General features: G+C 37.7%; 3 protein-coding genes across 21 annotated transcripts in view; all 3 read right to left on the reverse strand.

Annotated features, from left to right (window-relative positions):
- gab2 (GRB2 associated binding protein 2) overlaps positions 1-5,321 on the reverse strand; it is a 77,014-nt gene extending 71,693 nt beyond the window's left edge. Inside the window, exon 1 of the mRNA XM_039678834.2 lies at positions 4,921-5,321. Within this exon, the coding sequence (XP_039534768.2) occupies positions 4,921-4,992 (72 nt within the window). The 5' untranslated portion in view covers positions 4,993-5,321. The remainder of the gene's footprint in view (positions 1-4,920) is intronic.
- Positions 5,322-6,046: 725 nt separating this feature from the next.
- LOC120483581 (uncharacterized) lies at positions 6,047-8,751 on the reverse strand. Of its 2 annotated transcripts, none has more exons than XM_039678712.2 (2): positions 8,588-8,751; positions 6,047-7,553 (listed from the first exon to the last, which is right to left on the reverse strand). In XM_039678712.2, exons 1-2 carry the CDS (start codon positions 8,694-8,696, stop codon positions 6,409-6,411), a joined length of 1,254 nt encoding a protein of 417 aa, XP_039534646.2. In that variant the 5' UTR covers positions 8,697-8,751; the 3' UTR covers positions 6,047-6,408. The 2 variants fall into 2 exon arrangements, with proteins under 2 accessions (XP_039534646.2, XP_088977646.1); XM_089121520.1 differs by lacking the exon at positions 8,588-8,751 and adding an exon at positions 7,796-8,008.
- A 3,359-nt stretch (positions 8,752-12,110) lies between these two features.
- The window catches only part of LOC120483562 (NLR family CARD domain-containing protein 3), a 73,924-nt gene continuing 72,666 nt past the window's right edge, over positions 12,111-13,368 (reverse strand). For all 18 annotated transcript variants that reach the window (XM_089121486.1, XM_089121473.1, XM_089121472.1 and 15 more), the window contains one exon: positions 12,111-13,234. In XM_089121486.1, coding sequence (XP_088977612.1) covers positions 13,233-13,234 — 2 coding nt within the window. In that variant the 3' untranslated portion in view covers positions 12,111-13,232. The remainder of the gene's footprint in view (positions 13,235-13,368) is intronic.

A 13,368-nucleotide genomic window follows, 5' to 3' on the forward strand; every position in this document is an offset into this window, starting at 1 on the left:
GGAAAATATAGGTTGCTCTCCCAAAAAGGTCTCAGCAAACTTACTACATCAGTTTTCAACTGTTGCTTCTAGGCTGTAACTGCCCAGGGTGTTTGCCATGTATATTTGCATACTATTTACATGACAGGATTGACGTTAAGGAGATACCCTTTAAAGCGTGTATTTACCTGTTCCACTTTAAGGACAGCTGAACTTGCATGGAAAGTTGTGAACTATGACAACAGAAATATTTATTTGAAACTGAGGTAAACAAGAATGGAAAAGCAAGAAAAGTCGAACCGCTCCATAAAACATTCGCTGAAGCCTCACAATCACTATTGCAAATGCATTAGTCAAATTTATGCCTTTGTAATGAATTTGCTTCGGGATTCAAAAGAACCAAAGACTCTTATAGGCCAGCAACAAATTATATGAGCTGAACACTTCATCCATCCAAAAGCATGTGGAAGGATTTAAACCAATCAATCATTAACCACCAGCTCTAACTGTCCAGTTCATTTTTCCCTAAAAAACACCTTAAAAGAGGAATGCTGAAATACTCAGCTGCTTAAAATATCTCTACATGAGGATGCCAGTAATGTCAGATGACAGCAATTCAGTGCCCTTAATGGCTGCCATTGTCCAGCACCAGCATGTTTAAGTGAAAGGAATTTTAAATGGGACGGCTAGTCCTTTTGGCACAAGCTTTTCCCTGTCCAGCTGATTGGAGAATGTCTGCAGAATGTCCATACCTGACTTTTTTGGCCTTTGTCTATGTGGACAGAACATGTTTGGATGCAAGACCTCAACATCACGATGTCTGGCTCGTGGACAAAAGGAATAGTTCAGCCATAAGTGAAAACTCTGTCATTTACTAACTGCATGTTGCGGCACACTTCTTTGCTGTTATTTTTTATTAAAAACTAAAATATAAATATTTTTTAGATGGTTACGCAACTCTTGATATACAACAACTGCTCAAAAGAAACTTCAATTATTACCAATTATTCTGAAAAATAATCATGTTTGCAAAACAGGTTAATTGGAAATGCATACCTGTGGCAACATTTATGCAAAATAATATTATTTAGCTTCTTGCACAACACTGAAATGTCCAGTGAAGAGGCGCTAAAAGTGCGTTTAGTGTTATCCGAAACATATGAGCGTGAATCTGTTTGTCGTACGTATTGTGGAAGTTAAAAAATGAAATAGTGGCGCTAAAAAACAAGTTAAAAAATAATGTTAACAAAAGCAAACAACAGATAAAAATGCAATTGCTGATGCAACCGTGCCATTTCAGCTTGCTTCTACAAGTCTTTGTTTCTACATCTGAAATACCAAGTGTATATATATATATATATATATATATATATATATATATATATATATATATATGGAGCTGGTCACGTGACGTATATGTCAAAATGTATTCGTTTATATATCCATATGTACACCAGGAGAGTTCATTTAAAGGGATGGTTCACTTTGAAATTAATTTTTGGTGCGTTTTAGCTTACCTCAAGGGCATCCTTACCTCATAGGTGTCTTTGTTTCCGCAGTAGTTTCAATTTTTATATTTTTAGGTCAAACCGTTGTTGTCTATCAGTCATTTAATGCAGGTCTATGGTCACCACCTCAAAGAGCATGCACAGAGAAGTCCAAATTAAACATAATTTAAAGAATCGTAAATGTAAGTACACATTGATGGCCTAAGACACGAAACGAGCGGTTTGGTTTGTGTGAGAAAACTAACAGTATTTATATCGTTTTTACCTCTTGTAAGCACAGCCACAAAGCGCCCGTGCCTTCAGATCACTTGGATGTTGCTGTGGTTACAAGAGGTAAAAACGATATAAATACTGTTCGTTTTCTCACACAAACCAAACCGCTCGTTTCGTGTCTTAGGCCATCAATGTGTACTTACATTTACGAGTCATTAAATCATGTTTAATTTGGACTTCTCTGCGATTGCTCTTTGAGGTGGTGACCATAGACCTCCATTATATGACTGACAGACAAGAACGGTTTGACCTAAAAATATCAAAATTGAAAATACTGAGGAAACAAAGACACCAACATCTTGGATGCCCTTGAGGTAAGCTAAAACATACCAAAAATGAATTTCAAAGTGAACTATCCCTTTAACACTAGGGATTTTGCTTTGATAAATTCACAATGGAAAAAGCTTTGATATCATAACATACAATTGTGCAAGTACGTGCAAAAATATGTCTTTATTAATAGATATTCTGCCCCTGTAATATTTAATTTTAACATGTTGTTGATGTTTTAGGCCCCGTGTGCATCTTGACTAAAGATGCGTTTTGGTCGATTGGATCACAAGTGTATGACGCTAAATACAGGTGTAAACGGGGTCTAAAACGTTGTCAAAAATGCATTTGACCGAATTGCTTTCGTGTAAATGAATGTGTTCGAACAGCCACAAAAGACCATCGACTCTCCATCTACTGATCTGATAAGTAAACATTATGGGATGTGCGCCAGCCAGTTTTATTTTGCGTCACCGTCCTAGGTCGAGTTACACTGCTCATGTAACTATATTTAAATAGGGAAAACGTAGATGTGTTTGGTCGCTTCTCTGCTTAGCCCATATTGAATGAACTGGGCTAGTTAAGTGTCATCAATGTGTCTCACGAAATAAGACGACAGAGGTACGCATCAACTCGTCTTAGTTAAGGGAATAACATAGTTTAATGAAAAAACGGTGGAGTATCCCTTTAATACCAGGTGTAGACAGGGCCTAACTGCAGTCAGTGTTCATTTTTTTTAATGAGCCTATGTTAAATTTGAGCGAACTATTCCTTTAACAGTGTTTTTCTGATTCAAGGAGTATTGACCTTCACTTGTAAGGTAAACATGTGTCTGCTTTTCCTCTTCCCAGCCCCAGCTGCCCACTTATTTTGACATGAGCAGTTCCTGTGCAGCTCCACATAAGACAGGGCTGCTTTATGTGGAAGACAATGAGGAAATGACCTAGCATGTGTGCATCTGAGGACATGCAGATACGGGCTCTCCCAATGAAACCGAGAGAGAAGGAAGGAGAAAGAGAGAGCGGGAGAATGAGATGACATCATGGCAAAGTTAGGTAGGAGGATGGAGAAGTCCTGTAATGCAACACTGTAGATAAACACGAGACAGCTGTATTTATGAGATCTAAGACCGAAGGCCTTCCCAGCTTTTGTGCGGGACGCATTATCTGCTCTGGCAAAACCGGAAAGCAACGGTCTCCCAACGCTCAGGCACCAAAGAAGGATGTAAGGCCTCCACATGTCCAACGGTCCAAGGTCTCCAGTTTACAATAATACAGCAACTGGCTTCTAGCAAACTAACGTCAGATGAAAGAGGGGCTGTAAACAGTTTTAACAGGAACAGTTGCGTAGACAGCTGTCCCAAAACAGAATTAGGAGACAGACGGTGTCTCTGTGGTGTCTTCAAACCCCATTGTGCTCAGCCTCTATAGTTCAATTAAGTCCAGATTATATTAGTCATAATCTTATTATAAAGAAGGTATTATTGGTGTTAATCCGAAAATAATAAATGCGTGTGGTTGTGTGTTTTAATGATAGTACATGAACTCGTTTGTCTGTTTTACATGACAGATGCTAGTGCCAAACAGGCTGAACCTGCTAAGGTTGGGACAACAATAAAGACTACATTGACCATGGCTGCGTTTCCCAAAAGGATCATGAGCCTAAGTGGATCATAGACCGATTTAGGCTTATGAAGCTTTTGGGAAACACAGCCCAGGCTGATTAATATTTGGCTAATTTAGAATGATATGCATTGGTAAATAATCAAGTCCTGACTGATATACAGCATGTTGGTCTATTATCAGCAACGGCACCTAAAAATGCTGGACAATAAACGGCAGTTAGTTCCTCCTTGTGTCACTTTTGAAATGTAACGATTGCGCATTTTGGTTTCAATGCTTTTATACTAAGGAAATTTTGTGTAAAATAGGTATTTGTTGGATTTTTTTTGCAGTTTTGTGTCTTGTCATCATTAAACATTTTCTTAACGTTCAGATAGCTGAGAGTGTTTTGGACTACACTGCCACCTATTGGTCTGGATGCATGAAGTTTAGTCTGTTTAGCAATTGCTACATTTTAATACCACACTTTTGTTTTGTTCCTTTTTCATCATATACTAGACATTAATGTTATGCTTTGTAAAACATGAGTACTGATTGTTAAAAGCCTTATAAAGATAAACCCACGACTCACGACTGCACACCACGCCATACAGAAGGCTTCCCTTTTTTTTTTTTTAGAAGTGATGAAATGCTGATCATTTCTTTTTTTGTGTACCATTACCATAAATGTACTGACTGTACCTTTAATTTGTGCAATGTATAAATCATCTTTCTATTTGCCGCCCTGCTGTCCTGATATTGACATCATGGTCTGCATTAAAATCAATATCAGTTGGCAGTATTTTGATTTTAGAAATTGTGAACAAATAGCAAAATCATAACAATAGTGCCCATTAGACACTCTGCTTTATTATTGCACTCTCTAATATATATGATATTAGATTATCATAAATATCAGTTTTATCTGCTAAAAAAAGAAGAAGAAAACTCGGCCAGTCTGTTTTGTAGGTTTTAAAGGGGTTTTGGGCACTTGTTAGCAGTCCAACCAGCTAAATGCATGCTTAACCAAACAATAAAACCACCTAGTCCAGCCTAAACCAGCTAAGACCAGCAACCCATCTAAGGCTGGGTTTGTTTACCAACAAAATTGTCATAAAAACACAGTAAAGTGGACTTGTAAACTAATGTTCACCATTGCTATTTATTTCATGAGGACGAATATCTTGCAATCAGAGAGTTGGTTAATAAAAGTTAAGTTTTCTGCATCACAGGTAGGCAACATAGGCTATAAAGCACAACATTCTGACATAAGCGTAGAAAACACTTACATATCTCCGCAGCTTCTTCTCGGGTGGCGACTTTCTCAACCATCCCTGACAGATGATTTCCCCTCCGCTCATTTTACAAAAAGAAAAGGGAAAAACACAAGCACAACAGTAATATCACTCTGAAGTCCTCAGATGATGCGGGTCCATCTATGTTGAACGCGTGTCGAACTGTGGAGTGGATGTAAATCTGCAGCGCTGCGGCGCGTCATTTAGTGATGGGACGCGCGTCCTCTGAGCTCAGCAGGACTCACTGTAAACACTACGCGCGAGAGAGACGCTTGACGCGAGATAACGCTCGAGTTGAACGAAGATGTAGGAAGTACTGTTGTTTGTCTGCTGTTTGTTTTCCCACTCACACACACACGCACACCACGCCCACTGAACTGAAGGGACGGGACTCTCTCTCTCTCTCTCTCTCTGTAAGGATGAAGATAGACAATCACAAGAGTGGAGTTCACCGTGCGAATGCCGGCTCACACATATAGGCTTGTTATAGTACTAGATTGCATGCTTTTCTCCACATTTAAGTCTAAATAAAGTTGGTAAGCATCTGTCAAAAAATCCAATTTACTTAAAGGGATATGTCTAATGTTATTAAATGTGCCTCAGCAGAATGGCACTGAGTGTTTCCCCAGGATTAGAAACAGCCGTCACGAACTGTAACGAGTTTGAATAAGTTTGAGAAGCGCGCCATCTGGTGGACAGATGTACGCCAAGCAGGATTTTACCTCCCTCAGCTATAAAAGCGCTTCGTGTTAACCTATATTATATTACATATTTACATATGGAATACGTTTTCAAAAATAGGAACATGTCTTTATACATTACGACTCATTGATCATTAAAAATTATGGTCAATATGGTAGAAGGTTGTTGAGTAGCCACTATAGCTTTAACGTCGACGTTTATATAGCTTTATATTAATTGACTTTATATAGGCTACATAAATTAATCAATGACAAAAATTCACTGCAGTGGTTTGACAACTTAGGATGAGTGGAAATGCTTGTGCATATTCGACTAGTAAACATTATAGGCATGTGAGCTTCCCATCTCTCTTCTGAAGAGAAAGAAAAAAAGAAAGCGGACTTCGTCCACATATTTATCCGATATTTTTATTTCCTCGTTTTTTTTTTAAAAAAAGTCTTTATTTCAAAAGGAAGAAAGAATCCCCCGAAAACAATCTCAGATCAGGGTGAGTCTGATGAAAAAGGATCAAGAGACGGAAACATCCAAAGTACAGACGGTAAATCACAAACATGTCAGAGAATATGCTATATTAAATGTCCTACTGTAAAAGTCACTTCATATTTTACAAATAAATGAGTGACCGTGAGTAACGGGAACTTGTCTGCCCCCTATAGGATGGTTTTAAACAGACATTTTAACTTTCTCTCCTCAAAAGTGTACAAGTGTATTTGAACAATGAAGTAAAAACAACTTCATTTGAACAATAACTTAAAACAATTGCATTCTAAGAATCTCAGATTATTTACTTGAGCAATGATAACGCGTTGTTTGCGGCCCCTCACCGTCATGAATATGTGAGTGTTTGTTTAAGTGGCTTTTTTGTGTGAAACTCCTTCCACACTGCGAGCAGCTGAACAGTTTTTCTCCAGTGTGAATTTTTTGGTGATTTTTCAAATGACTCGCTGCTATAAAGCTCTTCCCGCACTCGAAACACATGTGATCCCGTACAGCAACATGTACTTTTTGGTGCTGTTTCAAATTGTCCGGTCGTGAAAAACTCTTCTTACACAGAGAACACGTATGGAGCCTTTCATCCGCATGAACCATCAGGTGTCTTCTTAGAATTGATGACGATGTGAATTTCTTCCCACACTGATCACAACGATAAGGTTTTTCTCCAGAGTGACGTTGCATATGATAGCGGAGACCCGACAACTGTATGAAGCTCTTCCCACACTGATGGCACGTGTGCGGCTTCTCTCCAGTGTGAACCCTCATGTGTTTGTTCAGGTGGACTTTCACTTTGAATCCATATCCACACTGAGTGCATGTGAACGGTCTTTCTTCAGAGTGACTTTTCATATGCCTTTTAAGACGTTCAAGTATGACGAAGGTCTTGCCACACTCCACACAAGCATGACTTTTCACAGAATGGATCGTCTGGTGTGTTCTGCAATTGGCCAGCCGTGAAAAACTCTTTCCACACACTGGACACAAGTACGGCCTCTCAACTGCGTGAGCTGTCAGGTGTTTGTTGAGATATGATGAGGATCTGAACTTCTTGTCACACTGATCACAACTGAATGGTTTTTCATGACAGCGCAGATGACGACCGAGATTAATCTTTTGTGAAAAACTCTTTCCACACTGAAGACATGCGTGAGGTTTCTCTCCAGTGTGGATCCTCATGTGTCTGTTAAGGTGGCCTTTTAGCATGAAACTCTTTCCACACTGAGGACACGTTTGAAGCTTCTCGCCAGTATGAATTAGTTGGTGCTTTTTAAAGGTTCCTTTCAGTGTGAAACTCTTTCCACACTCAGAGCAAGTGAAAGACTTGTTGGTCTTTGTAGTTCTTTTGCTTTGTGATAAATTCTTTTTTGTGACATTTTTACGCTTCTTTGCTTCAGTCAGCACTTGACTTTGCCCTTGGACATCCATTTGTTCTAAAATAAACATATTAGGTGTTTAGATTCAGTTAAATAGATCAAGAGAAAGCCACAGAGCTGGTCAAGTATTTGTTTGTTGGCATCAAGTATCACTATCAGGTCTGCCGTTCCCTTGTTAAAGGGTAACTAAACCCACTGACAATATTTGAAAATGCTGAAAAAGTGGGCTGACCCCAGCGGAGATAGAGGGGACGAAATAGATGCTAAAACACTCTATCCTGATCGTTTCCAATACTCACAATTCCAATTCCTGACTCCCTACAGTGTTTTGACGACACAAGATGGTTTTTATACTGCCAAGGGCGTAGCTCGCGTGGTGAGCTGTAACCTGCGTACGTCACGAAGTGCGGAACATCCAATAGGAAAATTCAACTGCAGTAGCCACCGTTCAACCTGAAGAGGGCAGCACTACGACGTTTTTACACCATATATTGTAGAAATAGAACACTTTATAAACAAAACAAATGTCAAAAAAGTTACTCAAATCAATGACTGATATTAATAAAGATCCATTCTTACAGATTATTAACTAAAAAAAGTTGGCTTAGTGTTTAGTTACTCTTTAATAGCCTACAATCAAATATGGATACAACATGTGAACCAGAACTACAGACAGGACAATAACATCAACGCTGTACACATAACATTTCCATTGCAGCCATGACTTTTCATTTTAGAGCATAACTAATACTTTAGATGTATTTGTCTGAATTATTTAATCATTCCAATATGCACTGAATGAAAAACGTTTCCTCACTGCTCTGTTTTTAACTCGCACTTGTTCAGTATGCTTGTCATAATTATATTTTTGATATGACCAGACCACAGAGGTCTATGATAGACCTCTGTGGTCTGGTCATTTAATCAGTGTGTGGACAGGACAGCAGGAAAGCCTCTCTCAAGGCATAAAACACTAACTTAGAATGGTCCGTATATCAGAACATGACGTGAAAACGAGACTAACGGGCTTTGGGCAGAGTGGCACGCGATACTGTGAAATTCACCAACCGAATCGAAAATCGAACTGTTACCTGTAATTGACGTATTGTTTTTTCTGTGAATCATCAAATATCTCTGTCCGCCATCCGTCGACGGTCCACAATTCAAACTCAGCCTCGTCGTAGTCTGCGACACGACCATTTTCAGCTTGGACTAGTCAAACTCTCTCAGCACTGCACTTGACTCTTTCGCGCGCTGGTACCTTTTACAGTCTATGGCTGGTACGCGGCGTGGGCGTGGCTAGTATGCATCGCCCCGCCCACAACTACTCTCATTGGCTCGGTCATCTATCACTCATTTGTGCTCGTAGTTTGTCTCTGGTCAGTACCACAAACTGTGTGGTCAACATGGAGTGATGATAAGCAAAATTATTTTATGTGCCTTAATAATTCACGTAAAAAATATAACTAGTTCACGATTCGGATTTTGCTATTGGGTCTCGATATCTTCTTCTAATATCAAAAACAATGACAGACTTTTTTTTGAATGGCAGACTTTTGTGGAATGTAGTGGTGTAAAAAGTCGGATATTTGTCCTATGCTGTGGAATAATAAAGGCAGTGAAAAGAACAAGAAAGACATATTTGTCCTTCCAGAGTCATTTGGTTCTCATTTAACTGTATTCTGTCATTCATATTTGCCTCGTTCTGCAGCAGCGTAACAAATATTTAACCAGTCAGATACAATAAAATACCACAGATAACAGACTGTAGTTCATGAAAATTGCCACCAGGTGTAGACAAAATCCAACTTTTCAAGATACATCACTACAACATGTGGTTTAGTTTAGTTTTCTTATTTAAATCACATTTTGTCTCAAGTGCAACTCAAAGTGCTGTATAAAACAATCAAGAAAAACAAACAAAGATGAAGTTTATTATATTATATGTGTGTCTTATAAGTGTCAATAATATAATTCGTTAGCTGGATTAACTGTTAACTGCGTCGTGTTGACATCTGACATGGCAGCACCGACGCATGAGCAAGAACGTAAAATGTCTGATTGCTTAAATATTAATCTCGGTGGAATTGCCCAAATTATGATTTAAGCGGTTTTATAGCGGATTATTTTCTGGAGGATAATGGTGATGATGAACAGGACACATTCTTTGACGAAACTGAAGAGGAATTTGACCGTAAGTTTTTGTCATTATAATTTTTTTAATGCTGAATATGTAATACTGTCAGTGCCAATGTAATGCTAACACAGAATTCAAACTATGATGCAAACATAGTGGATTTAAATGTTTATTACATTTTTTGGTTGGAATTGAGTCAGTTTAAATGAATTACTTTTATGACATGATGTTTATTTGTTTGATTACACTCTGAATTGAAGCCAGGGCCATGTAGCCATACCTGTTTCTTGCCCTCCCCTCAATAAATCAGATCCAGTCTAATATTTTCATATAAAATGCTTCATTATTCATTTTTAATGTGGATTTAAAATGGATAAATCCCCCCGCCCCCCATGTTTAGTTCTCCATTTAGGTCTCTTGCTTTGAATTGAAAAAAATATCCTTGTTTTTTCAGGCAGTGACCAACATGATGATGAGGACGAGCCAGTTTTGGTGATTGAACCTCAACCTATTATAGACTGGCGAATCTGCAAGAGGGAACACCAACAAGAAGAATTTGCTTCTAATGCTGGAATTCCAGATGTGAAACTGAAAATAAGTTTCTCTTGCAACTGCAAGTATTTCAATGCTGAAAAGTGTTCTTCATTTTTCAAGGAGGGAGAGTTGCTGTCACTCAGGATGAGTCATTTGGAGATGGACAATACTGTACTAGACATGGTAGTTTTAGTATAAATACAAAGTCACTTGCACTCTGGGGAAGAAACCACTAAATCAAAAAAAGGATCACAGACTTTTGTGAATAGAATCTATGAGATTATTAAATATTTTGCATCTAGACAATTTTAGAATGTGTACGAAATTTGAGACTGACCTGTTAAAGGGATAGTTCACCCAAAAATTTGAATTTTGTCATTATTTACTCACCCTCATGTTGTTCCAAACCTGTATGAGTTTCTTTCTTCTGCTGAACACAAATAAGATATTTTAAAGAATGCTGGTAACCAGACAGTTGACGGCACACATTTATTTACATAGTGTTTTTTCGCCTCCTATAAGTCAATGTGTGCCGCCAACTGTCTGGTTACCAGCATCCTTTAAAATATCTTATTTTGTGTTAAACAGAAGAAAGAAACTCAAACTGGTTTGGAACAACATGAGGCTGAGTAAATAATGGCAGAATTAAAATTTTTGGGTGAACTATCCCTTGACTTATTTTTTCAATTTTTAAAAAAAATTTTTTTTTTTACTCCAGATTTACTCAGTGTTACACCGTGGCCCAGTAAGAGAATGAGATTTTCTGCCGAAATGTTACATGTTAATTATTTGATATTGATATATTATTGATATTATATTTGCACTGATATTTCATTTTACTAATAAAGTTATACAAATCATTCCACTGAATTGACATGATAATTGTTGCTACAATCAAGCCCCATTCGTTTCAATGTTTTTAGCTTTTTGGACATGCACATCATAATAAATAGGCCTGTTTTATAAAACTTTAAGAATTTTCCCCAAAATGTGTCATATATCACTAAAAAAGGGAGAATCTCAGCTTTAATGTGGTATATGGCACATATGGAGGATAATTATGGATCAAATGTGTTGCAGTTTTAAAAATAAACTTTTTTTAAAAATGGAATTTCTCCAAAACATGATTTTCTGAGCCCGGAATTTAGCAAATCTTTGACACAGCCTTACTCAGTCAATATTAAAGATATCAAGGTTATATTTTCACAGAATGTTCTTTACATTATGTAGGATGATTGTATGTAGAAAACAGTGAATCACAAAAAAATGACTTTAGCTGGGTTTTCACAGGCAGGGTCACAAATGTTCAAAGTGGAGACAGAGCGGATGGTGATCGGTAAATTATTCCATAACCTCCGGCAATCGAAAAGGGACTGCGGTCCCTGAAGCAAGATGGTTAAAATGATTAATATGGCATTATAGTCAATACTGACAGGTAAACTTTGCAGGGATGTTAAAATCAGAGTGATTCGGTCCCTCTTTCTTATAGGCCCGGTCAATATCAGGATAGTATGTAGCATTTTGAACCAGCAGATTCACCAATGACTGAGAAAGTCCTAAATACAGGACATTACAATAGTCCAGTCTGAATGACATAAATGCATCTATGATTGTCTAATGATCTCTAGACGAGAAAATAGGTTTTATCTTAGCTTTTAACCTTTGGTAGTAAAAATTAGTTTTTACCACAGATAGCACACGTTCGTCTTCAAGATGTCTGTTAAAAAAAAAAATAAACCAGTAAAAGAATGTGAAGATTTTGGTGGAAACTTTAACAGCTGGTCATATTCCAAAATAGACAATTTAAGGAATTAGCTATAGGAAATATTAATAATCAATAATAACTTGTTATGATTAATTATTACTATTTGGTACAGTTAATTTGGTTAACTTGACATGGCTAATAATATTACAATCAGATAATCAGTTCGTCCAACAAACTCTGTTGTTTATGAATTTATTCTAAGAAAAGGGTATCTTTCATGGCCACAGAAGAATAATTATTTATAAGCATGTAGCAGATAAAGATCGTAAAAGAGACTTTGTTTGCAAGCAGTGAATCAGAACCAAATACATAAAGTGCACAAGTTTTATCATAAACATGAATAAATCATGATAATAAACTAAACAGTTGTCCATGGTTCTTTGTGAGAGAGTCTTCTCTCTCCTGCATGAGGCCATATCTGGTTGGATCAAGGCCTGCTGGGCCCCGTGGAGAGGAAAGGGGTTCCCCAGTATCACCAGAAACAGTGTTTGTGGCTGGATGAAAAACTAAGAGAGAGAGGTCACATGTGGACTGTCTCTTATAAAGCCTGAGAAAGATCCAACCCCTAAGGTTCGACTGGACCAATAAGCATGGTGAAATGTCCGAGTGGGAAGGTTGCTCTAGTAAATTTACGAGTCTTTGTCCCAAGCGTGGTCAAACCTTCATTAATGCTCAGACAGATATAACACATCCACACTGCATTCTAGAAGAAGGTGATGTCCATCAAAGTGCGAGTCATTAAATGAGGATTAATTAGGTAGGAGGCATGATACAGGCGATGTTTACATTGATTGTTAGTTGGTTGTATACTAAGGTACATACCACAATATGTACATAGTACACAAGACAGTAAATCATTTACACAATGATATGAAGCATGTTCATTTATAGATCAGTTAGTCTATGATTAATGCAGCAAAGTCTGTATTAAAGATTGTTCCTTTCTTCCCATTGTCTCTCTCTTGCACATGCACTCTCTTGTGTTCAGTTCCTTTGGGATGTTAGTTTTGGAGTTTCATAAACCTTTGTATATAATATACATAATATACTTTGTCTCCTTCTGCTGGTAGAAATTTATACAACATTGATCTTTTCTGTAGTCTCAGATTTTTTAAACAATTCAAAGCTGTTATACTGTAAAACAACAGACTGGTGTGAAGTCACACACACACACACACACACACACACACACACACTTCAGCTTGATCTCAATGTGTCTCTGTGTCTTCAGTCTCTGTAGCGGCTCCTTATTCACCATCAGCTGATCCTGAGGAAACTGGACTGACGTCTAAACACTGAGTCCTACAATAAAACAATAAAACGTAAGAGGATTATGTGTTCACTTTGAAATTAATTTTTGATATGTTTTAGCTTACCTCAAGGGCATCCAAGATGTAGGTGTCTTTGTTTCCACAGTAGTTTCAATTTTGACATTT

This window comes from Pimephales promelas, chromosome 16 (assembly GCF_988280905.1).
Source record: "Pimephales promelas chromosome 16, fPimPro1.hap1.1, whole genome shotgun sequence".
Taxonomy (NCBI): Eukaryota; Metazoa; Chordata; class Actinopteri; order Cypriniformes; family Leuciscidae; genus Pimephales; species Pimephales promelas.